Source organism: Bos indicus, chromosome 11, assembly GCF_029378745.1.
Source record: "Bos indicus isolate NIAB-ARS_2022 breed Sahiwal x Tharparkar chromosome 11, NIAB-ARS_B.indTharparkar_mat_pri_1.0, whole genome shotgun sequence".
Classification (NCBI taxonomy): Eukaryota; Metazoa; Chordata; class Mammalia; order Artiodactyla; family Bovidae; genus Bos; species Bos indicus.
Window position 1 is genome coordinate 32,751,076 of NC_091770.1, and position 26,819 is coordinate 32,777,894.

Sequence of the window (26,819 nt, forward strand, 5' to 3'; positions counted from 1 at the left end):
TTACACTGAGGACATTCTGAAAAACATAATTAAAGTAGAATTTAGTATCCTTAGTTATATAATTATACCGTGAGTAAAAATACATGGATATGTATGGAAAATGGCTAGGAAGAAGTGAGATGGAAATGCAAAGACAGTTCTCTTGAAAAGAATGAATGAGGCATGCAGAAAGGTTAACATAACTACACTGTAAAAATACCCACCGATATATAGACTGTGACAGTGTAATGGGAGAGGAAAGGCAGAAACTATCTCAGGGATCAGGGACCCCAAGAAGGAAGAGTCTGGAGGAAATTGAAACCTGGGAGAACTATGTTTAATCATGACTTTGGATCTGCTATGAGGAAGTCCTCTCACATAAGAATCCTCCCTTTACCCAAGTTGCATGATGATCAACGAAGATCTCTTTACCCTCCAAAGTCTTCACTGATGTCAAATTTCTCCAACAGGTCAGACTTCTACTTCAAACTTGGAAAGATTACTTAAAATGAAAATAAGTATGCCATGGATTTTTGTTCTTACATGTAAATGATACGCACTCTACTCTCTGAGTCACGAGGAAATAAGAACAGGATACCACAGAACCCACATTTGATGAGGTGGTTGTATCATAGAAGATAAACTGAGAAGCCTTCACAATCTTCTAAAGTCCTGTTGCCCTCCCAGAAGGATAGGAGTTAAGAGGTATTTGCGTGAAGGAACCATTGCACCTTTTTCCCAGTAATGATACTGGTACATTGTATGACCCACAGCAATGCCACTGCAAATGGCAGAGGGGACCATGCTGATCACACGCGGTATTAACTGTTTTTTTCACAGTGGATGAAAATGCTTGCATAAGAGGATATTTTCTGAACTTCATCCACCTCACAGCCTCTTCTAAATTTTTACTGTGAAAAGTTTCTCAGTGTAATTAAAGGCTGCACTGATCTAATTAGGTTGATGAAATTTTCAGTAGGGATTTGATTCCCCCTAGCATTTCAATTATTTATTTATTTTTTTAGAATCTTTCTTAGGCTTATCCCAAGCAACTGTCAGTGGTAGCATTCTACATTTTCTTACTCAGGCAATGTCTCCACTCACACAATGTATATTAAGACCTTCAGCAAGGACACATAGCTAAAAACAAACTTCAAATAAAGCATTCCAAGTCATTTTACTGAACACAATCCTTTCTCTCCTCGTTGACTTCATTTCCCTACTAACAAACTATGTTGAGTCATTTTCACTCTGCAGGAGGGAAATAGGTGTTTCAAAGCATTATGAAGGCACAAAGGGACTAAGAAATGCATAATAGCAGAAGGAGATTCTGAGGCAAGATTAATAAGGGGCAGCATGAGCCTTCCTTGTAAGTTATTTATTGCAGAAGCCCTCATGGTGAAAACGCTGCAGTAGAAGCACATGTTAGTGCATTTTCCACCATCTTGGAATATTAAAACACAAATGAACAAAAACCTCTAATGAGCACCTTAGGAATCAACGGTGAGACTTTTACACACACACACACACACACACACACACACACACAGCTTTCTTAGGAGTCTAAGGTGAATGGGCAGGACTATAGATGTCCTCAAATAGACTCCGTCTCACCTAGACACCATGATTTAACTTTCCACAGCATCTTCTGAATCTCTCTACTGTTAGAGTAATCACTCAAAAACTGGCTGCTGGAAAAACTAAATTTAATTTTAAATGATCTTTTTAAGCAACATATATTTCAGGTTTTAGTCAATAGCATAAAGAATGCAAAGAATATAAACAATGCTTCAGCCTAAGCATGATTAGTATTGCTTTGATAAAAATCAGATTTTTTTTTAAAGTGTATTTTCACAGATCTATCACCCTCCAGGAATTTCATAGATGTGGGCTGGTATATGGGTAATTTATTATTTATAATTCTTATTCTAACTCCTCAAATTTATATTCTTGAAAGTAGTTTTCAGTGACCTCAAACGTTTCTCCCAAGTCTTTTCGATTTATGATGAAAATACAAATATTTTTTTAAAACTACTTTGATCCTCTTATAAATTCTTGGCTATTCAAAGCTCCTTCTTGGTTTGAACAAAGCAATATATGTAGTTCAGGTTATATTTTGCCAAATTATGTTGAAATAATTTATTTTAAAATTTGTTAATCACTAAAAAACAAATTTCTTAATGAAGTTGGCTGCTCTCCATGCAAACTGAGTCTCATTTCAAAAAAGCATTATCGAATGCCATATAGGTAAAGCCCTAACTTCTAGCTACTTCTAATAAACACTAGATTATGGGTTGTTGCAAAGTAATTTTTTTTTTTACTTTAATTTTCCAGGAATAGAGATGTGAATTAGTGAGAGTGGTAGGCCATCTCTAGTTTTGTATCTTGAGATCTTGAGTGCCACTATTCATAACAAAACAGAACCAGTGATACAAGTAGTATGTTTTATCTGACAATATTCTGTATTCTAATCCTGTTACCCCTTCATTATTTTGAGGTCAATAACCTCTAGGTCTATTTCCCCATTTCAAGATAAGGAGGCTGGACTTGGAAAGTGACTTCCTGTTTCAACACTCCAAAATTTCTTCTATGATTGCAGACATGGTATTATTAGTGTCTCCTCCAGAACTGGTTATCCTAAGGGGGATCACATACTAGACTGAAAATAAAAATGTTATGAGCCATACAAAAATCATAATTAAGGTTTTACATAACATTCTACAGGGCAGAAAGCCCATGACAGAGTTAAGGAAGGCTCATATGGGCTTAAAAGAGATGGGGTGAGAAAGAATGTGGGTGTTTCTCTCTTATCAGCAACTCTACAAAGCTCACCTATCTGAGATAAGGTGATGCAGCTCAAAGCCTATGATACTCTGTCACAATTTCATCTCAGTAGTAGGAAGAACAGAGCATTCTAAACAGATACTTAGACTTGGATGGAGACTAGGAACCATCTAAAATCTGACCAAGCAAAGTGTGCTATGAGCTGATCAGGCCCATATCCTTCCATACTAGTGTGTCAGGAGGAAATAAAGTATAAGTGATTACACATTAATAAAACACTGGCAGGACTTGCTCCAAACACATATCTTGGTCTGTAGAGGAAGAGATGTAGGAAGTACCCTATCAGTAAGGCTGATATCTATCCTAGACCTACAGAAACAGTAACATGAGTGAATCCTCATTGTTTGGACTCAGTAGATGAAGTCGCACAGAAAACCACTTGACTCGGTTTTTGTGGTTAAAGACTAATTAAAAAGATAAGTGCAAAATTCATAAGCAACAAGGATATAGCACAGGGCATTATAGCCATTATTTTGTAATAACCAATAATGGAGAATGGGGCCTCCTAGGTTGCCCAGTGGTAAGGAATCCACTTGCCAAGCAGAAGACATGCAGGAGGCTCAGGTTCAATCCCTGGGTTGGGAAGATCCCCTGGAGAAAAAAAAAAATGGCAACCCACTCCAGTATTCTTGCCTGGGAAATCCCATGGATAGAGAAGCCTGGTGGGCTACAGTCCATGGGGTCACAGAAGAGTTGATTCAGTGACTAAAATAACAATAATGGAGTATAATCTGCAAAAAAATACTGATCACTATGTTGTACTTGAAACTAATATAAAATTGTAGATCGACTATAATTAAGAAACAGGATGAGTTGTAAAGTGTATCAACTACTCATTAACACAAAGATATTAACGTGAGATATAGTTCAATTTGAAACTAATTTTAGATTAAGGCAATCCATTGAAGACTCATACACACAGGAAGTTGCCTGGCCCAAACTGAAATGTCAGAAGATGATGAGGCACAGTTGAATTTGGGTGATCACTGCAGAAATTCTCATGTTTTTACAGGATACCCGGAAGGGCTCTTTAGTTAGATTTCAGTTTCCTTTCTTTTTCCCAGTCATTAGCAAGACTAACTTACCACAGAGGCTGATGATAGGTTGGAGAGATCACAGTAAAAATGATGTAGATGGTTAGGGTTATATTCTGCCCCCACCCCAACTCCCATCTCCAAAAGAAAGATCCAGGCATCATATTGTGAAATCTAAGTATGTTTTCACCATGCTTCTCCCTAGCCTGAAGTGCGTTCTCCATCTCCAGCATCAACAAATCATAATTATCCCTCAAGATGCTCACATCCTGACCTTCTCTGGGTCTTCCTTGTCTACTAGATCCCCATTCATTCACTCTCATTCATATTCAAATGGGTATAAGGGTACCACACAATTGAATATCTCATTCCTCACAGTCTATATTACATTTCTGAAAATTGTTTCTTTTTGTAACAAACTTGAGGGTTTACACAATCTTCTAACAAATATTTCTGTTAGGACACTGTGTATTATGGTGGCTAAGGGTACACAAAACTCTGAAATCAGACTGTCATGATTTACGCTTTAAAATTTGTTAGCCATGAGACCTTTGCTCAAGAAACTTACCTGTGCCAAACCTTAGGTTTCTTGCCCCCAAAATGCAGATAATTACTACTTATATTGTGGAGATCCTTATAAAGCTCTTAGGATTGCATCAGGTGCAAAATAAGAGCTCAGAAAATGCCTATTATTATAACAATAGTAATAACTATTAAGATTTTATTATGCTCACAGAGCTTAGTGCAGTCTTAGGTCATGTTACATATTTGTAAAAATTAAAAGGTCTTTTCTGAGAGACAATCGATCCCTACCACCACAAAGCACAAATACTTCTTATATACACATTCACATATTAGGCAATGCAATACCCAGTATATTTATATAAATGGAAAACAGGTCAGGATAATTTAAGCACTGATAGTTTTTCACTGATGCTTACCTGAAATGAGTTTGATTAGAATATTTTCTTTAAAATAAATGAAAGCACATCACTGCTTACCAGCAACATCTATGGCTAATCAATAATAAATTCAAAGTTATTAAATTTTATATTTTATAGGTCTGTACCATTAAACTACAGCCATGTAATGCAAAAGGAACTTCTGGTTCTAGCAGCCAAAAGAAATTGGGTTGTACCTGAATGAAAACAGGAAGCTTTTATGGAAAAATATTCATACAAGTCAAAACCCAAGGACATTCCTAATTTTTTTCTTCTCATACCCCAACAAGTTCTAATCCTATCAAAAGTTACAATCAACAATGACAGCTGAGAATGAGGGATGAAATTCTTGATATCTTTTAGCCTGAAAGCTTCACTCAGGCAAACATCAAGTTAACTCACAAATGAAACATCTTTACTTCCTTCAGAACATGGTAAAAATATAGGAACAAAGTTTATTTTATCATTCCGATTTATTTTGTGCTTGTTGAATTTGGTCTCTTTTAGCCATTTTTTTTTTCTTTTTTCCTGTAATGCTCAAATAAGTCACCACTGAATATATAACACCTAAGGCATTTGTAGAGATGAGCAAGGTGTTTGGCTTAACTCTAAATCCAATATTTCTTTATGTCTGACTTCCTTTTATAGAGAATATGACTGCCTATGCAAATCTTAACTGTGGATTACTTATAGACTATAAAGATGAGGAACTTAATTCCTTGATAATGTTCTATGAGCTTCCCTCATCCCTCCAAACCTATAAAAACCACAGTGGAATATGCAATTCAAGGTTGTGCCCTTTGACACCACAAACATCAGGTCTTCAGCAAAAGTGCTTTGAGTCTGGATCTGAAATGATGAAATCATGAATTAGAAATGATTCTGGTGACAGTGATATTTACCTCTTTGAGACAACCCATAAAGTTGTTACTGACTGGTGACCCTGGAAGGTCTGCTGTGCTGGGACTGCCTCCAACATAGAAAAAGTCATCAGACCCCAGCATGGTATAATCTTCTTGCGTGTAGCCCGTTGTGGTAAGAATCCCATCCACTGATATTGTCACCTAGATAACAAAGCACAGGGAAAGGACACGCTATACTCAGACCTAGATACTGTAATCCTGGGATATGCCTGTGTTGTGTTTTGTTTTGTTTTTTCATTTTGCTTTTTGCTTTTTTTTTTTTTGGTTTTTATTTTTAGACCTATGGCGGAACCCATTTTCATGTCTGTTTGAGGTTTATTCTTGGATTCTATTCAACTAGCCCTAAGAGGTCTAAACTAGTTAGAGAGTTAACTGGTTATTGAACTAGTGTCAGCATCATCCCTATGGCAACTCAAAAGTTATTTAGCAGACACAAAAATGGTGTTAGTAAAATGCTTCCTAGGTTAGTTTTGCTGGTGTACATATTAGTAAAGTTTAGTCGTCTGTTATTAACTAATCACACGTGCACCTTGTTAACAGAAAAGGCGCAAGCTCTTTCCAGCAATGTCACCGTTATTGCGCAGCAGTTGTCCAGCATGCAAGTGCCTGCGTCCATGCCAAAGGGGAGGGGGGCGCAAAACAACCAGTGAAAGCGGCACACGCTGAGGTGCACATGCAGGAGGGACAGGACAGTTCAGAAAGGAAAGGAAACCGGGAGAACCAAAGGAAAACACACAACTGCTCGATGAGGAGGGAAAGATGAGTGGGTGTGGCATCTCCAGCATTCCCAGATCAAGGGTGCATGCCATGCGTCATGAATGGTCTGAGGCTGGCTGAGCTTGCGGTCACTCGGGCCAGCCACCATTTTGTCTTATCCCGTGTTAAACCACAGCTGGATGCAAAACGTTCGAAACGTTAACGATGCCCCTACAGGTGAGTTGGAAAACAGAAGTTGACAGGAACAGGTAAAAAATAAGAAGGTCAACAACAGATGAAAAGAAGGAGGTCAAAGTAAGCAGAAGAGTACCAACCGCAGTTCCTCTTTTGTTAATGATGTCTACAGTTAAAAGAAAGAAAGAAAACACACGGCAAACCCAAAATAAGAAACAATTAGAATGATATCTACCGAACAATGTAGTTTGTTTACCATAGCGTGTCCAATGCCTGAGTGCTTTGTGGAGAAGGGGGGAGAAAGGAAATTAAAAACTGTGAACAAAATAACGATCGTTACTTAAAAAATATGATGGTCTCTACCATGTTAGTACATTTTTTGATTCAGGTAACGGTTAGTAGAATGAAACATTCCATGAATGACATGTTAGTTATTAAGCATGTTAGTAACATAGAAAAAGGGCAAAAAAATTTTACAAGAAAAAAGCAGACTAACAAATAGGCCTCCCACAGAGGTAATATTTTTCCTGCCAGTATTGTTCGTAACTTGCTATGAGACAGAAACAGACATATGGCAATGTTCCTTTGTCTCCCTGAGTATGTCGGACAGACATTTAAAAAGACTAAAAGGGACTCAAAGGCCTAAAGCTCATCAGCTGACCACTGCCACCTTCTGCCCAGAAACGGCCCCTCCCCCACCCTGGCCCACCCAGCCCCTGCAAAGTCATAGGAATTGGTTGGCATTGCCCTACTACTCAATTTTACAGCATCATACAGGGACTCCTCCTCAACTCCAAAACTTCCTTCGGTCATATTGATGGACTTTAGGATCACAGTTTACTGCAATGAAACAAAGCAAAGATCCTGACACATAGAATGAGTAGAATGGATTTGTTTTTAATCTGTCCTGCCACACATGCACCCCGGCTGTATAACTGCAGTTTCCTTGGAGCTACCAATTCGCAGTTTGGTTTGTAACCTGAGCAAAGGCAAATCTAGAAAGTGGGCTCCTCAAGCCCCACCCTTCCTTCTGTGCTTCTCTCAAATGAGCCTTCGGCCTCTTGGTGAGAATCTGAGAGAAAAATAAAAAGGGAGAACTAAAGAGACACACGGGTAAGAAGTCTGTGGTCTACAGCTACCCTGATGGTGGGAAACTCTCCCCCAGGGCAGGGGGGAAACATGCAGGGCCCCTCCCGTGACACTAAGGCCTCTGAAAGGTCTTGGAGGGTCTCAGGAATCCTTTACTTTCACTCCTCTGCCTCAGCTAGACTAACCCTGCACTCCTAAAATTCCTGGTTGCTTCTCTAGCTTGGACAGTTTAAGCCTTTTAGAAGCGGGAAAGAAAAGGTTAGTCAGTTAACAGCTCAGAAAGAGAAGGCTGTTTTAGTAAAGGAAAACCAGAGACAATCCGGTCATTCTGCAACTGTTCAGAGAAACAACAAATATGTTAAGGATATTAGTTTGAGATCAGCATGTACTGCAGAAAAATTAGTCACTGTCAACACTTTACAAAATGGTACATTGTAATATCATAAAATTTCAAGTAGTAACCAAAACTCATCATGTTCAATATATAAGGACAATCTATTCACTTTCATCTGAATATATATATGTATATACTGTAATAATATGTCTCAGTTAAAAGCATACAGTATATGGGGGCCCATAGATAGACTGAAAAAATGGTATTTTTCTAAAATGTAGACACTTGGAAGAATTTTTTAAAAATATAATCAAATAGAAATGGGCAATTAGAAGATGAACTGGTCTCTGCAGAGACATCTGGGGCTTAACATAAGTGTCTGTGCTAAAAAATAAAAATATCTTCATAAATAGATTCTTGAGGAGATGTGGAAATCCCCAAATTCATTTTCCCCCTTCAGGGGCTTTTTCTGTCCTCATTTCAGAGATTGGGCTGGGGAGGAAGTAGGGATCGACACAATCCTGAATCACAAACACATTGTTGTTTGATTTTTCTTTTTTTTTAACTACAAAAAAGGAACTGTGATTTAATGATCCCAATGTACATGCTTTCAAATGATCACCATGAAAACTATAATTTAAAATCAAATAAACAAAAAACCAAAAACACAACAGAATCACACACGTCACAGGAAGGGCAGGTCTCAGGGATGACCTTGCAGCCCTCTGGGAAACTGTCACATGTTGATGAGTCAAAACAGCCTTTGGGCCCCTGGAACTTTCTAGATATGCCCCTGCTCAAGTATGGCAGGAAGATTTATCTCAGAAGAAGAAAAAGCTAATTTGTAAGCGACTCTGAGGAGCCCTATCTCATGTTGTTAGGGTTTTCAAGTACCACACAAACACAGCTGTAGCGAGAAACAAAGCCAGTTACTCTCTTATCCACTGCGCTGTTACCTGACGCAGATTCCTGGTGACTTTCACATCATGCCAGGCATTATCATTAAACTTTCCATTCACGGGCTCCACCAGTGCTTCAAAGGCCCCTGATCCCAAATTAATGACCAGAGAGACAGCTCCATTTTTCAGGGCGAGATTGACATAATCGGCTGATTTCCCGGTGTGAAGCATCAGTCCGTTCCTCTGAAGGGTTTTAAAGGACAGAGTTATTTCATCGCTGCTGCTTTGAATGGGGTTTTGAGACAAGTCGTAGCAGAAGTATTCCGATCCCTTGAAAGTGGCAATATATTCTTCTTTTCCTGGAGGAAAACAGATACACACATGCATAAGTAAAGAAAATATACTATGCAAATTACCAAATCTTAACAGAAACGATCACTAATCAGCCCCCAGATTAACTCTTTGTCTAGTTAACATTCATGACAAGAGCCTTGTCAGAGTTAAACAGCATTGTGAAAAAGTGAAAGGGTTAGTCACTCAGTCGTGCTCGACTCTTTGTGAACCTGTGAACTGTAGCCTGCCAGGCTCCTCAGTCCATGGAATTCAGGCAAGAATCCTGGAGTGGGTTGCCATTCCTTAACAATACTGTAGGTGGCAGCATATTTTTAAGAAACGTCAGCTATTGGGCCATCAACTGCAATAGCTAAATCTGACATTCTTGAAAATTCAATTAATTTTTAAGTATCACTGCAAGAGCTCTGATCAGAGCAAGTAGCTCTGTGATATCTCCAGGGCACGAGTCAGGTACCATAAATACATATTGGATGGTTCTACTCTGCTGGCAACAATAGATTCCAAGTGTTTGCAATATTCTCTCCACCCAACTGAGGTTATTTTAATTTTCAGTGAGGTATTTATATTCAAAAGATCTTCTCAGTGAAGAGCCACATATTTCCACCATTGAGAAACCATAACAAATTATCTGGTGAGGGGAAAGTAAAGAAGAAAAATAACAGAATTTGGTCTGGGAGTGAATAGATTTCTTATAGAGCAAATGAACTTTTTTTCTCCCTGGATGGAGGGGACAGTGATAGAAAGCCTAATGGCAGAAGCTGGATTTTTTGTTCATTCTCTGATCTCACCAAGCAGATGGCAAGACTGGCTTTTATGAGACTGGTAAGAATTCCAGCACATTCTCAGGGGAATAGCATGTAAATGAGGTCTCAACATTTTCTATATTTCTCAGTCTTCTCCACATTTATTTAGGGGTAACAACGTGGATCCCACAAAATGTTAAATCAAACAGAAATGGTGGCTATTTGGAAAGAGCAGTCTTTTCCCACTAATTAAGTGAGTTTAATCAAAGGAAAAGTAGAAGCCAAAATCTCCCTCAACACTCTAGGCAATGATGGCATTGTACCAAGAAAAATGAGACCGTATGGTCTGGACTCAGCTTCTAATAAACTATAAACATAGAATTACAAGTGGTACTATAGAATCTGTTTCACTGGTAATACAGCATCTCTACTGTGCCCACTGGAGGGTTCAAAGCCAACAGGGGTCTCACTTTTATCTTTATCCTGGCAATAGGATTTTAACTCAGGACTACTTTCATTCAGTAGACATATACGTCATGTCTTTGCATTGGGGCTCAAATTAAGGTCTCAGCTCATCAGGGTCCAATGACCTGACTCTCTCGATACAGAAAGCATTGTAACAAATATAGGCAAGCAAGGCAAGGCACTGAGTAAGATAGTGAGCACCAAGAATTTCCACAAGAGAGTGAACCCTTGAGGAAGAGTTATTACCTACTAGTAAACTATTAGTGAAGACTAGTGTTCAGGCCAAATCCACTACAGTCTAGTCAGAGTCATAGCAATGACAGCCCGATCCATACGAAAGGGTCCCTTCCCTTCACATACTCAAATTATCAGCTGAAATCCGCAAGTGTAAGCCCAGTGCTAGTCCTCATCGATAGTGGAATGACCAACACTGACCTAATCCCTTTCTCTGAAAGTCTACGGTTTAAGTGTTTGCTTCTCAGGTCAGTTCAACATGGCAAATGGCTTGATATTGGGAGCCAGGACAACTAAATATTTATGATATAATGAAGGGAAAAAAAAAAAAAACATAGGCTAAAGTATGAATTTAGATCCTAGCGGGCCACAAGTTAACTGTACTGGGGGGCAATTATGCATCTTTTAAAATTTCAATTTCTAAACATGGTTAGTGATACCAGTCTCTCAGGATATAATGAGATTATGCTGTACAGACATCAGGGAAAGTTGGTGGGCACTAGAAATGGTAGATGTCTTCCTCCCAACCTAACTAATGTAATAAATATGATAAATGATCTAAAACAAATAGCATATGCCATATTTCATTATGAAATCTAGAAAACTCTCTTTAAGATCAGTTATAGAACAAGATGCCCGCTATCGACATACTGTGCTTCAAGTCCTAGCTAATGTAGGAAGAATAGAAAAACTTAAGAGCATTATCAAGAGTACAAGTGGAAAAAAAATCACATTAGGAAATATAATTGTACAACTGAAAGACCAAAAGTATCTTCAAAATCTATTAGGTTTAAGATACTTCAGAAAGATTGCAGGGTTCTATGAACTGGGGAAAACCGATGTTTTAAACATATAAACAGATCGATAGATTAGGTGAAATTCCAACAAAAATATCAATGATTTTTTTAAACGAATTTGAAAAGCTGCTTCTATAAGTTCTATAGGAAAACAAAGAGCCCAAAATAGCCAAGATAGATCAGAGTAAGAATATTAAGGAAGTTTCCTGTGTAAAGATGAACAACTATTAGAAAATCATGATAGCAAAGATAATTCATTAGGATAGACAAAAAGAGAGAATAAAGATAATAATCAAACTAAAAATAATCTTATGCATATACGAAAATGATTTACGTCATCAGGCATTGCAAAAAAGTGAGAAAAGTACAGATTAGTCAAAAAGTGGTGTTGGGACAACAGGTTAACTACATGAATAAAGTGGAATTGAATATTTACATTATTTTGTTTACAAAAATCAATTCTCCATGGACTAAGAACATAAATTAGTGAGGTAAATCTGTAAACTTTTTGTTAAGACAAGAAATTATGATATGGAGGTATGGAAGGATTTATTAAATAGGCATACAAAAACTAATAAAATATTGATATATTCAACTGCATTAAAATTAAGAACACCTGTTTATCAATAATACCATAAAGAGAATAAGAATCTAAATTAAGTTGGCAGAAAATACTTTCATACCATATTAATCTGCAAAGGACTACAATACAGGATTTGCAAACCATTCTGATAAATCAGTTTGGAAAAAAAAAGATGAAAAATGGGAAAATTGGCAAATTATGCTTGGATACAGCTGAACAACAACAACAATTTCATAGAAAAACCAGTATATACTATTAGAATAAATAAAAATATGTTCAATTCTTTGAGTCTTCAGGGAAAGGCAAAACTCAAATTCAGAATTCATTTTGCAGCCATGAAATTGACAAAAATTGACAAGATAGAAAAACGCCTGGTTTTGTAAAAGCTATGGAAAAATAGTCATTGTTATCCAATGCTAATTAATGAGAGTGCTGATGAGTTTAAAATCGACCACCTGCAATAAGCACTATTTGTCCTTATGCTACCCCCATGGGAACATCACATATTATAAAGGTATTGGTCTTCAGAAAATGGTTACCATAATCAATAAAAATAACATTCCCAATTTCTTTCAATCCATTACTCTCTCCTCACTGTTCTGATCATTTGATGAGTAATAGGAATATGGAGCCAAGAGAATTCAAGGAATAGGGAGCCAAAAGAATTCTGGCTCATATCCATATACATACATCAGATATGGTGAGATTCACTTTCTGAAGGGGATATTTGCAAACTTTTCATGCCCATTGAATACTCAGAAGAGGTCTCTGAACCAAAGGGAGTTTTAGAGATCTTCTTCTAGCCCGAGTTTTTAGTTTATATCATTCGGAAAGTGATGCACATGAAGTTTAAATGACTATCAAATTCAGAAAATGCCAGTCACAGAAGAGGACTTGAATTCAGCCTGCTACCCTTAAATACTAAATAACAGAGACTGGGTCCTTGAAGAGGCTTGTTGCTAGTTAAGAGGCTGTAGCATTTTATACAGCAGACTTCACATCATTCCAAATATGATTTATGCAAAATAAATCCAGATAATGTGGCAGAGCCAAAGCGAAAGTACTAAATATTAGAGTTTATGGTTTACTAGATGGAAATCTGTGAAGTTATATGAATGTCAATAACATTTCACACCATCATATTCGTATTACTCAAAAATGAAAATATATCACTCCTTTTATGTTGTTTAATACCAAATTAAGATAATTTAAATTTTCATTAAATGCAACCATGTAGTTTTGGAAGAATTCACCATGTAGAATATATCTTTACATCAAAAAATCATAAATGAGAAATGAATCTAAGCAGGGAAATATTTTTATGTTCTTTTTCAAGAAAGAATTTGTTTACCATATGAGAATATGTAAGTCATTCAGTTTTCTTCAAGAGGACTATAATTCATCCTTGTTACCACACTGTCTTTATCATTAAGTTTTGTGCTATGTCAAATGCAAATGCCAAGTAGCACAGGAAAGAGTTATTCATGCTTTCCTGTTGAACAATTAAAGAAAGGGTCTACATCCATTTTAAAAGATAAGATCCAAATATCTTATGCATCTCTAATATGTTCTAAAATAATAAACATCAAAAAGAAATTAGATTCACAATTATAGGAAAAGATGTTCAACTTTATTAGAATTCAGAGAAATGCAAACTAAGCCATAACAAAATGTCAATACATTATACCACAATGAATAAAAAAATAAAACAAGTGAAAAAGACAAAATGTACCAAGTATTAGAATGTGGAGCAACTAGAACTCTTATGAATTGCTGGTGAGAACTGCTTTTTGAAATTAGGAGTATCTTTAAAAGATACATTTGCCTATCTTATGACCAAGGAATCTCCCCTTATAAGTATGCTGCTAAGTCACTTCAGTCGTGTCCGACTCTGTGTGACCCCATAGATGGCAGCCCACCAGGCTCCCCCGTCCCTGGGATTCTCCAGGCAAGAACACTGGAGTGGGTTGCCATTTCCTTCTCCAATGCATCAAAGTGAAAAGGGAAAGTGAAGTCGCTCAGTCGTGTCCAACTCTTAGCGACCCCATGGACTGCAGCCTACCAGGCTCCTCCGTCCATGGGATTTTCCAGGAAAGAGTACTGGAGTGGGTTGCCATTGCCTTCTCCACCTTATAAGTATACATCCAACAAAATGAACACAAGATCATCAGAATGACACACTAGAATGTTTACAGCAGCACTCTGCATAATAACCTCAAACTGAACAGTACTTAAATGCCAATCAATAGTAGAATGGATAAATAAATTGGGGCATAATTATAGAATATTGTATTAAACAGCAAAGAGAATATATGGTCTATAATTACATGCAAAAATATGGATAAAACTCATAATAACATTGAGTAAAAAAAAAAAAAGCCAGACAAAAGAGAAGATACTTATGATTTCATTTATATAAAAAAAAATAAAACTAAATCTCTACTGTTGTAAGTCAAGGTCTGACTGCCTTTGATAGAAATGAAGAGGAAACTAGTTAGCAGGACGTTGGGGTTACTAGCAACGTTCTGTTCTTGATCTGGTTTTTTTATGTGTGTGATCAGAGTGCAAACATTCATATAGCTATACACTAATGATATGTGCACTTTCTAGTATTTATACTATATTTCAAAAAATAATTTAAATTCATAATCTAGATGACTGAGAACAAAATAAATTCATCTGATAAAGTCTTTTCTTCCTGATTAATAGGGTGATATGAGCAAGGCATTACTTTATTTATAGTACTTTTATTAGTAAAAATGAAAATAACAACAATAGTAATAAGACCAACTATGCATCACTTTAAAACTTTTCTATGTATATCAATATCCCTTAATACCATTTGCTCTCCAGAGCAACCTCACATGATTTAGAAAATATAAATAAGTTGCATGGATATAATTATAATTGTTTGAGGGACCATACTCCAAATGTGCTGATTAATGGATCACTGTCTATCTGAAGGGGGTGTCTACTACTCGTCATGGAAATGCTATGACAGAATTAGAGAAACATTTAAAAAATAAACTGCTCAAAAACTTGATTTATTTTTCTAATATTCTATATTAATTTGCTTTCTGTTATAATACAACTGGAGAAAGAGATAGCTAATGGGCGCCACTGGATTTTAGTCCTCACCAATTTTCAACTATTTTATGACTTGGACAAAAATACACAATTCTTGCTCATCTAGTTTTCTGAAGGAAAGTTCAATGAAAAAAATCTAAATTGTATAAAATCTGAGTTCTATTCTGAGGTCTAAAATCACTCAACTGAACAAGGAAGAATATGCAGAAAACATGACTTCCCAGACATACCAGATAAAACAAAGAAAGCTAAATCTAGAGGATTTAGAACATGAATCAAAGTGTAAGAGAGAAGTCACTCAGTTGTGTCCAACTCTTTGCAAGCCCATGGACTGTAGCTGGCCAGGCTCCTCCGTCCATGGGATTTTCCAGACAAGAATACTGGAGTGGGTTGCCATTTCCTTCTCCAGGGGATCTTCCTGACACAGGGATTGAACCTGAGTCTCCTGCACCGCAGGCAGATTCTTTACCATCTGAGCCACCGGGAAACCCCAAAGTGTGAGGAAGACACTCAAAAAGCTCAGGTAGGCATGGGTTATATTCATAGCAGTTCTTAGAAGAGGGATGGGATGGTCTTCGGGCGGCTCATGCCTGCTATCACACTCCTATTTAGACAAGCTGGGATTTATTGGATATATATTGAGATGATAAAAGACTTCTAGATTACATAAGGTAGTGTCAAAAGCCTTCTAAAGAAAAATTTTGAAGATATGTGACAGAATCTTCAAACATTAGGAAGGCTATTCCCTAGAGGAGCAATTCCATTTTGCAGCGAATCAGGGGTGTGAATAGAATCAAAGCATAAAAGCTATGAGAAAATATATCTCAAAATAATAGACTTTATAAGAGAGCTATCCATAGGTGGAACATTTCATTTGCTAGAAAACAAATTTCTCATCACAGAAAGGACTTAAACATAACCAAAACTTAACTGGATATGGCAGATGGTGTTCAATCTTTGGATGGCCAACTGAACAAGTGGATCCTTTTTAACAGCAAGAATTACTGATTTATACTTTAGAGACTGGAATATTTGACAAAAAAAAAAGGTTATATGACTTTTCGAGTTCACTCACAAATTGATTCTCAGAGCAGTACCCCTTCCCATTGCTTATGCTTTGGGTAAAGTCTCACTAATTTTTCCCTATGTTGTCACAACTTTCAAGTTCACTGAACTTCTTTACTAAGTGAAGGACCTGCAAGGAAATGACCCTAATTCCTAAGGCAAAGATATCTATGGTCAGAGAGAAGTCTTACTATTTCCACTCACATGGAGAATGTCAGGCTATTTTCTGAAGGCAAGAACCTGACCTACATTATTGTTCTCGATTATCTTGCTTTTCATATACACAATCCCAAATCACACAGGTTTATAAGGTTTCATTATACCTTAAAATATATTCTAAGGTTGTGCTCAACACAAACCAGGAACTAAAATCAACACATTAAAAAAAAAGTGAACAAAAACTGACATTTGAGTAAGAGACTTGTTTCATTTGTTTTACTGCTCTAGAAGTCAAATACACAAGAATATCATGCCAAAAATATTCTTGACTAAACAAAGGTACACACTAGAAGTTTACATTATTAAATTAAATAACAAGCCTGGCTGTCTCTATGAAGATAAAGCAAGCTTAGAAAAACAGAAAAAAAAGGTCTGCCTATTGAATCACATCCGGTTAAATTCTCAGTTCCTAAGAAGTGTTAACAGAAAACAGCATAGTTTTATTTGCCAAAATCCTTTGTAACTGATACATTAAAATAATCAATTGATCACTGTAAGGAAAAACAGCATTATTTTAAAGGGAGAATAGTTCTTTATCTGGACTTTCTATCAGATGAAATGTCATAAATCATTCCAAAATTTCCAATTATGATTCAACCTACAGAAATTCTGTGGTTAGCTTCTATTGTTTGCAGCAAGAAATAAAGCTTCATAAAATATTCATTCTTCATGGTTTTATTTCATTTCAGATACACCTCAAGGCAACCAATCTGGAAGTAAGTTGCCAGGTATTCATCAGATAACCCTAGAAAAATAGGCATACTTTTAATGATGATATACGTGAAGTCATTAAATATGAAAGTGAAAGACTTAGATATTATTTGACATAATGCTTTAATTTATTAGATGAAGTGAGGGCTGAACAGATAAAACCATGATCACATTACTTAATTGGAGTAGAATCATAATATGTAAACCCCCCTTACTTTCTTTATTCCAATCTTACTCTTCCTTACTCCCTAGATAATGCCATGAAATGAGCCTCTAACTAATGACCAAAAACTAAATGCCATTTACACTTGAACATACTTTAAAAAAATAAAAATAAAAAATAACAGGACACAGTTCAATACTCCAGGACAATTTTCCAATTCTATTGTGCAACTGATTTGCATTTGTTTGTATAACTGCAGGTGCTGGGAACCAAACAGGCCACTCCGTGCCTAACTGGCCTGATGACCATTCACTTCTGCACAGATCAGATGACATGCAGGAAAAGTCATAAACAAACATTCACCAGGTGTGCAATATTGTAATTTCTGGGCCTGCCTTGGGCTCAACTCCCACAGTTGAATCTATGACTAGACTCCATCATCTTTTAACCTGGTGGATATCAGTGACACAATCAAAGCAAAAACACAGCATTGTGTGTGCTGTACTTAGTCACTCAGTCGTGTCCTACTCTTTGTGACACCATGGACTATAGCCCACCAGGCTCCTCTGTCCATGGGGATTCTCCAGGCAAGAATACTGGAGTGGGTTGCCATGCCCTCCTCCAGAGGATCTTCTCAACCCAGGGAAGGCAGATTCTTTACCATCTGAACCACCAGGGAAACCCATAGCATGGTAAATATACGCTTTCCAAAGCAACTCTATATAAACTTATGATTTCTTTGGGTGTCAGTGAATGAATACCTAATAAATAAATAAATAAAATATATATGTATATATAGCATATATACTATTACATATATAATTAGAGGATTACAATGATGTTTATAGCAGATTTATAGATGCTGCGAAGTTGCTTCAGTTGTGTCTGACTCTGTGTGACCCCATAGACGGCAGCCCACCAGGCTCCCCCGTTCCTGGGATTCTCCAGGCAAGAACACTGGAGCGGGTTGACATTTCCTTCTCCAATGCATGACAGTGAAAAGTCAAAGTGAAGTCGCTCTGTCGTGCCCGACTCTTAGCAACCCCATGGACTGAAGCCTTCCAGGCTCCTCCATCCATGGGATTTTCCAGGCAAGAGTACTGGAGTGGGGTGCCATTGCCTTCTCGAAGATTTATAGATATCCTGTATTTAAACATATATATATATAAACATTCCTCATTTATACTATTCCTCATTATACTATGGAGGCAACCAACCCACTCTAGTATTATTGCCTGGAGGATCTCATGGAAAGAGAAGCCTGGCAGGCTACAGTCCATAGAATCACAAAGTCAGATACGATTGAAGCAACTTAGCACACACTCACACATTTATACTGATCAGTATAAACTAAAAACACTTGGATTTTATTTATTTATTTTTGACTGTGCTGGGTCTTTGCTGCTTTGAGAGGACTTTGTTTAGTTGTGGTGAGAGGGGGCTACTCTTTGTTGCAGTGCAAGGGCTACTCCTTGTGGTAGCGTCTCCTATTGGGGAGCACAGCTTCTAGGTGTGTGGGCTTCAGCAACTGTGGTCACACTCTCAGCAGCTGTGGCTTGGAGGCTCAAGAGTGCAGTCTCAACAGTTGTGGCACATGGGCTTAGTTGCTCCACGGCTTGTGAAATCCTCCCAGACCAGGGACTGAACCCATGTTCAATATTTTATATACTTATTTATATATCATTGGCAGGCAGATTCTTATCCACTGTGCCACCAGGGAAGTCCAGGAACACTGGAATTTTAGAGTACCACACTTTGCACCAGGAGAAGGGATACTGGAAACCCATGGTGTGTCTTTGATCTTAAGGCAAAGAATATTGAATGCAAAAAGTCACACATATAAAGCCTAGTATTGAAGTTCAAGTTGAGAGGGAGATTAATAATCCATTCAGGCATCATTCTGGTCAAACTTTTTTTATTTTATTCCATGTACAATGGGAAGTCATTGGAGCATTGCAAGCTGAAAAGTGATAAGATTTGATCTGCATTTTAAAAAGTTCTCTGACTTCTATGTAGAGATTGGATTCTGGATATGTATGAAAGCGACAGCAATGAGACCGATAGTTATAAAGTTATAGATCATAGGAATGGGGGCTATAGAGTCATATACAACTGGGTCTGAATCCCACTCTTGCATTGCTACTGCTGCTAAGTCGCTTCAGTCATGTCCGACTCTGTGCGACCCCATAGACAGCAGCCCACCAGGCTCCCCCATCCCTGGGAGGCTCCAGGCAAGAACACTGGAGTGGGTTGCCGTTTCCTTCTCCTACTCTTACATTATGAGTACTTAAAGAATAATCACTCATCTTAAAAACCTGTTTTCTGATCAATGAGTGGAGGCATAGGAGCTATCTACATCCATGATGGTTAGTTGTGAGAATTAAGTAATATAACACATGTGTAATAAATTTATTAAAATCAAAATCCAAGGGATATATTCATGGTATATAAACATGAAAGAATATTTATTTATGCATTCATTATATTTCCTCAATCACTGATTTTAAACATGCACACACTGTCACTTCCTTTCCCCATCTCTTAATGACATCCTGGGCAGACTTACTAAATCTCTGGTCTTTTGGTTATTAAAGACTCAGGCTACTTGATAACTTTCACCTCAGATATGATATAAGTTTCATCCCTCAATTCACAGTCTGAGCTGAGGAACAAAGGGAGGATGTGGTGTAACCACAGACATCTTTTTACCAGCTGCCTTAAAACCTGGCCCTTCCAGTATATTGGGATGGAGTTGATGAGAGGAAGAGAATAAGACAGAGGCCACTATTGCAGTCTCCTTCTATTGGTTGTAACTGCTTCTTTGATTCACCCTCCCTGACCTCTAATGCCCTTGAAATGGTAGACTCAAGTGTGCTTTAGGACCTCATCACTGCATTTTCCAAACATAATGAGACAGACAGAGAGGTGGGGATGGGCTTGATTCATCTGGCCCAACTTGCTTCATCCTCTGGTTCCAACACACTGCATCTGGCTCCTGTCATGCCCTGGCCCCGCAGCCCAGCAAGTGGTCTTCTTGTGAGTAATACTGGCCAGATGGTTCAAGCTCCAGACTAAAGAAGAGCGTCTGCATGACCCACAGAATCTTAGGCATCCTGGCTACACCAGATGTTGTGAGTGTAAGCTATCCTCCTTTGTCTCTTTCCATCCTGCCAATTCCCTTTCTCCTCAGTAAGGCAAAGGCAGGTCAGCAAGTTTGATGCAGACACTGTCATGCATCAGGAATGTAGACACAGACAAGCTTCTATGGCAGTCTCTTCTCTGTTACCTCGGGCAAAGGGAACAGACTCTCCTTGGACAGTATATTTTCATGAGGCCTATTATCTACTGACACTTCGGTCCACTCACTCAACTAATGCTTGGGTAGATAAGGAAGGTGGGAGGTAGGGAGGCAGGAATTGGGTTCAGTTCAGTTCAGTTCAGTGGCTCAGTCACGTCCGACTCTTTGCAACCCCATGAATCTCAGTACGCCAGGCCTCCTTGTCCATCACCATTTCCTAGAGTTCACTCAAACTCATGTCCATCGAGTCGGTGATGCCATCCAGCCATCTCATCCTCTGTTGTCCCCTCTTCCTCCTGCCCCCAATCCCTCTGTGCATCAGGGTCTTTTCCAATGAGTCAACTCTTTGCATGAGGTGGCCAAAGTACTGGAGTTTCAGCTTTAACATCATTCCTTCCAAAGAACACCCAGGGCTGATCTCCTTTAGAATGGACTGGTTGGATCTCCTTGCAGTCCAAGGGACTCTCAAGAGTCTTCTCCAACATCACAGTTCAAAAGCATCAATTCTTCAGCACTCAGCTTTCTTCACAGTCCAACTCTCACATCCCTACATGACCACCGGAAAAACCATAGCCTTGACTAGATGGACCTTTGTTGGCAAAGTAATGTCTCTGCTTTTGAATATGCTATCTAGGTTGGTCATAACTTTTCTTCCAAGGAGTAAGCGTCTTTTAATTTCATGGCTGCAATCACCATCTGCAGTGATTTTGGAGCCCCCCAAAATAGTCTGACACTATTTCCACTGTTTCCCCATCGATTTCCCATGAAGTGACGGGACCAGATGCCATGATCTTCGTTTTCTGAGTGTTGAAACTTAAGCCAACTTTTTCACTATCCTCTTTCATCAAGAGGCTTTTTAGTTCCTCTTCACTTTCTGCCATTAGGCATTGGGTTAGAGGTTGTCAAAAGATTACTTTTGCTGTCTTCTACTAAGTGCTGAGGGAGATAAGTGGCCAGTGTTTAGAGATTTTCTTTAGAGTAGAGGTTACTTAAATTCTGTTTCAAGGGCCTTTAATCAACAATTCTATGCAAAAAATTTATCCTCAACATTCTGTTGTGAATATAAAGAAGTATGCTTTATATTGCCTGGCATATGGCGAGCAATCAGCTGTTGGTTATCGTTATCATTGCTGGTTATCGCTAGTATTACTGACTGTTTGTCCTCTGTCCATGGAATTCTCCAGGCAAGAATACTGGAGTGGGTAGCCATTCCCTTCTCCAGGGGATCTTCCTGACCCAGGGATTGAACCCAGGTCTCCTGCCTTACAGGCAGATTCTCTACTGTCTCTATCTGAGCCAACAGGGAATCCCATTACAAAAGTAAATATCATATTTTAAAGACTGTCTAGTAGTTGTTTTTTTTTAAATCAGCTTTTTAGTTAATAATTTAATAACTAGAATTTCATTTTGGCCAATACCCTAATTTTAGGAAACTGTTGGTTAATTTAGCTTCATGCTGTAAAAGATGACTTTCAAAATGATTTCATGAGGTTTTTGTGCTTTTTTTAACTTTCATTTTTCATTCTCTAAAAAAACAAAAAAACATCAGACTAAAGATCAGGAGAGTTGAGCACTGGTTTTGACTCAGCCCCTTTCAGCTCTCTGTCCCTTTGGTCACCCCGTTTAGCCTCAATGGCCTCATTTTCCTCCCTGGCAGAGTGATATAGCTGGACTAAGTGATCCCCAGTGATTCTCTCAATTTTAAAATGTTATGGTCCTGTAACATTCTTGACTTATTGAGCCACTGTTTCACGGATTCATTCAATAAACATTTACTGAGGCTCAACTTTGTGCCAAATTCTACCGCTTTCCTGCTGTCAAAATCACATAACAAGCTAGTTAAAATGTCTTTAAAGTTTTCTGGTGATGCTACTTTTACAAAGAACTTTCCACAGCAACTCCTATGTCTATCTGAGCTTCTAGAGCTACTTTTGCTCTTAGACTGTAAGGACTTAAAATTTAAGAAAAGTAAAGCAACATTGAAAGTGTTTTGTTCACACTCGATCAGAAGCAAACGTTCTATTCTGATCACATTTCTTCCTTGTCCAGAAACAAATACCTTCAACAGACTTTCTGGTTCAATATATGCTGGGGTGTTAAAAGAATGCGTTTGATGAAACTTTTTTTCTCCCAAATTTAAGGCACTTTTCTATATAAGTGAAATTCCTAGAATAATAAATCACTTTAAGTAGAGGATAATATTTTACCATAAGTTTATATGAATCCATTCAGGACCATGTATATTTCTTTAATGAACGTATGAAAGGATATATCAACAATGAATAGCGTTTTCCAATCAACAATGACTAATGCTTTCCAATGGATTAGTTTGGAATTAGGAACCTTGGGTTCAGTTTCTCCCCTTAATGGGTTTGTGCTACATGACCATGGGCACATCTTTAACTGAGTCTGAGCTGACCACAGTACAATGACTATCATGATGTTGCCATGCCACACCTTCAGATTTTTAAAAAATAAGGATTGGTGATATAATGATTTTGGAATCATGATTATTAATTATATACTGATTCTTCCATAACCTCCCCACACCCATCTATCATAGCTGTGTTGAAAGCATCATAAATCAACACTGTCAAGCTCAGCATTTCTCAAACCAGGTTTCTCATCTGCTTTGAATACTGTTTTCTCAAGTCTCCCAAGAATGGTACAAAACTATACCTTTCTAGATACACAGGAGAGAAGTTATTCTGTTCAATAGATTTCTTAGGTCTTTATTTCTTTCCCAACACCAGCAGAGCTCTAGCTTAATGCAAATATATAGAATTTATCGGAAATAATTCGGAAGTAGTTTACAGAATAGAAGGAATTGCTGACCCATGAAGTCTTGGTAGGGAAGAAACGTGGGGAAGAGCTAAGCTCCTCACAGGTTTTGGTCTCCTATAAGGCTGTATCACTCATATACTCAACAACAGTGAATCCCAGTCTCCAAGTCATTTCAGTTTTTAATTCCCCAAAGGGGATGAAATTTGATTAGCCTGGCTTGCATTGGTCAGAAATATTTATTCCCAGTTCAGATTTTTATGATTGGGAAGGGAAAATAGGCAGGATTATAAAACAGGGGCATGTGTGGGAATCATTGTAAGAGAGCAGTCTCATTGGTTAATACCTGACATTGTCAACAAGTCGGTATTGGGATCTAATATTAAAAGAGCAAAATTCCTAGAATGTAGAAATTATTATAATTACCTTTTTAGTGCCACCTACAATATAAATTTATGTTTTAGGCTCCAATTTTTAAAATATGGACACTGGCTGGTTTGTGATCAACAGTGAAACTTCATCAGAAATGTCAGTGAGTCATATAAATGTAAATTTTAATGAACAGGAAAAAGGAGACCTATAAAGGTTACAAAAATTTTCTCTGGCATCTATAGCTAGGCACAGATGAAGCAGGGATGAGAAGCTGAGTCTCTAGACCAGTTGATCCCAAACAGGGCTAGTCATCAGAATCACCTGGGAAACATTTCAAAAAATATTACACAGTAGAGGGAATATAGACAGTATTTTATAATAACAATAAATGTAGTATAATCTTTAAACATTTGTGAATCATGATGCTATATACGTGAAACACACAATACTGTATAACAGCCACACCTCACTAAAAAAAAAAAATAAGAAGAAAAAGAAGCATATTTCTAGCACCTACCCCCTTAAGTCATACTTTAATAAGATTTGGAGTAGTACTCCTGATACTTTATTATTATTATTTCTTACTTTCCACTTATTTCCAGTACACATTAAGCTTGAAACTCAATGTTTTTTTGTAAATTACTGGGCTGTCCCTTCCCTTACTCTCCACTGAAAGAACCCATTTCCCAACAGTAAGCACAAAATGTAGAATAACATGGATGAAATATAAATGAAGCAATCAAAAAGCAGAGCACATTCTCACTTTTTAGCTTGGAAGTCATTTGACTGATGAGAGAACATTCTGGCCAGACTGAATAATACCACCTCTTAAATCGGTAGCTGTAATTCACAATGCATCTGTTCACTTCTCGCAGTGAGCATTCTCTGGTCTCAAAGATAAGACATATTTCCACATTCATAAGCTGTAATTTTATACACTTTTTTCACCTTTTCTACCTGTTGTGAGTAAACCAAATACTGTATCGAAACAAGTCTTTTCTTTCTAAAGATCACTGACCATGACATTTTGTGGCAAGAATATGTGGATATATTTTAGATACTACGCTTGAAATAAGTTGCCTACCCCTCATTTTCCCGCACTACATGCCCTTCTCATGAACAATTAATAAAACTGTAAAAGTTAAAGAGATCTTCTAATTCAGAGACTTTTGAAAATTTCTTCCTAGGTACTGAGGATTCAGATCCTCTATATAGACTTTGTACTTGCAATGCACTCTTATATTGTTTTTTTCTAGAAATGGTAACTGATCTAAATTGATTTCAAACAGGTTCACCACTCAAATTTGAAAAACACTGATTTACAAAACTACAATGAGGTATCTCACACCTGTCAGAATGGCCATTAACAAAGTCTACAGACAGTAAATGTTGGAGAGGGTGTTGAGAAAAGGGAACGTTACTGCACTGTTAGTGGGAATGCAAATTGATACAGCACTATGGAGAACAGCATGGAAATTCCTTTAAAAACCAGGAATTAAACTACCAAACAACCCAGCAATCCCACTACTGACCATATATTCTGAGGAAACCATAACTGAAAAAGACACATGTACCCCAAGGTTTATTGCAGCACTATTCATAATAGCTAGGACACGGAAGCAACCTAGATGTACTGACAGATGAATTGGTAAAGAAGTTGTGATACATACACACAATGGACTATCACTCAGCTATAAAAAGGAACACACTGAGTCAGTTCTAACGAGGCAGATGAACCTAGAGCCTATTATACAGAGGATAAGTCAGAAAGAGAACGACAAACACTGTATATTAATTCATTTATATAGAATCTCAAAATATGGTACTGATAACCCTATTTTCAGGTCAGCAAAGGAGACACAGACATAAAGGACAGACTTTGGAACACAGTAGGGGAAGGAGAGAGTGAGATGATTTGACAGAGTAGCATTGAAATATACACGTTACCACATGTAAAATAGATAGCGAGTAGGAATTTCCTGTATGATGCAGGGAACCCAAAGCCAATTCTCTGTGACAACCTAGAGTGGTGGGATGGGGAGGGAGGTAGGAGGAAGGTTCAAGAGGGAAGGGACATATGTATACCTATGGCTGATTCATGTAGATGTATGGCAGAAACCATCACAATATTGTAAAGTAATTATCCTCCAATTAAAAACTAAATTAAATTAATCAAAATGAAAAACATCGATTTAATTCAGCCTTTTCACTCTACAGATAAGAAAACCAAGGCCCAGAGAATTTAAGAGACTTGGCAGAAAGTTTGTAGCTTGTGAATATCTCAGACCGGAATATGGATCTCTGACTGAATCCCGTGGTCTTTACACCAGATTCTGTTGCATTTCTAATGCTGTTTTAAATAGGTTTGAATGGAACATCTTCACAGTTTCTGAGGGAAGAAAATATTCATTTTGAAGAATATAGGGCAGTCTGGCTCTTTCACCATGACACTCAATCCTAACTTAATCTCTTTCTCAGATAACTAGTTTTCATAACTCCAAGACAACATATGTAAGATTTTAGCTTTATAGCTTTCAAGTTGCCAGTTAAGAGTACCAATATTTTTTCTCAGCTATAATCTCAAAGTGAAGTAGTCATCTAGACTATTTTACAGTGTTTGCACTAATTATGTTAAGCTTCTCAACATCAAAATTTTAATTTTGCAGTTTATTTTGATTTATAGTATTATAATGAAAGCGATTGACTTAAACGTTCAAATATTGCCACTTAAAAACAGTGCATTTTATTTTAAATTGAGAGTATTGCCAATAATGTGGGAAAAAATCTGTATTGTTTTACAATAAAAAATAAACATAAATTTAATATATATAACTATATTGTCAAGAATTGAATCAGTGACTCATTAGGTATATCAGACTGAGGTTATCTGATGAAATGTTTAATGTTCACAGTGGTTTTCAACTTGGCATCACAACAAAATCATCTAAAGAGCCTTCGGTTCAGTTCAGTTCAGTCACTCAGTTGTGTCTGATTCTTTGCGACCCCATGAATC

At 37.5% G+C, this 26,819-nt stretch overlaps 1 protein-coding gene across 19 annotated transcripts in view; it reads right to left on the bottom strand.

The window, feature by feature from the left end:
- Window positions 1-26,819, bottom strand: part of NRXN1 (neurexin 1) — a 1,219,761-nt gene that overhangs the window by 742,462 nt on the left and 450,480 nt on the right. For 11 of the 19 annotated variants that reach the window (XM_070798634.1, XM_070798636.1, XM_070798622.1 and 8 more), the window contains 3 exons: window positions 8,992-9,293; window positions 6,848-6,892; window positions 5,701-5,862 (listed from right to left, as the gene is read on the bottom strand). In XM_070798634.1, coding sequence (XP_070654735.1) covers window positions 5,701-5,862; window positions 6,848-6,892; window positions 8,992-9,293 — 509 coding nt within the window. The remainder of the gene's footprint in view (window positions 1-5,700; window positions 5,863-6,847; window positions 6,893-8,991; window positions 9,294-26,819) is intronic. The other 8 variants (XM_070798640.1, XM_070798637.1, XM_070798635.1 and 5 more) reach the window with 2 other exon arrangements.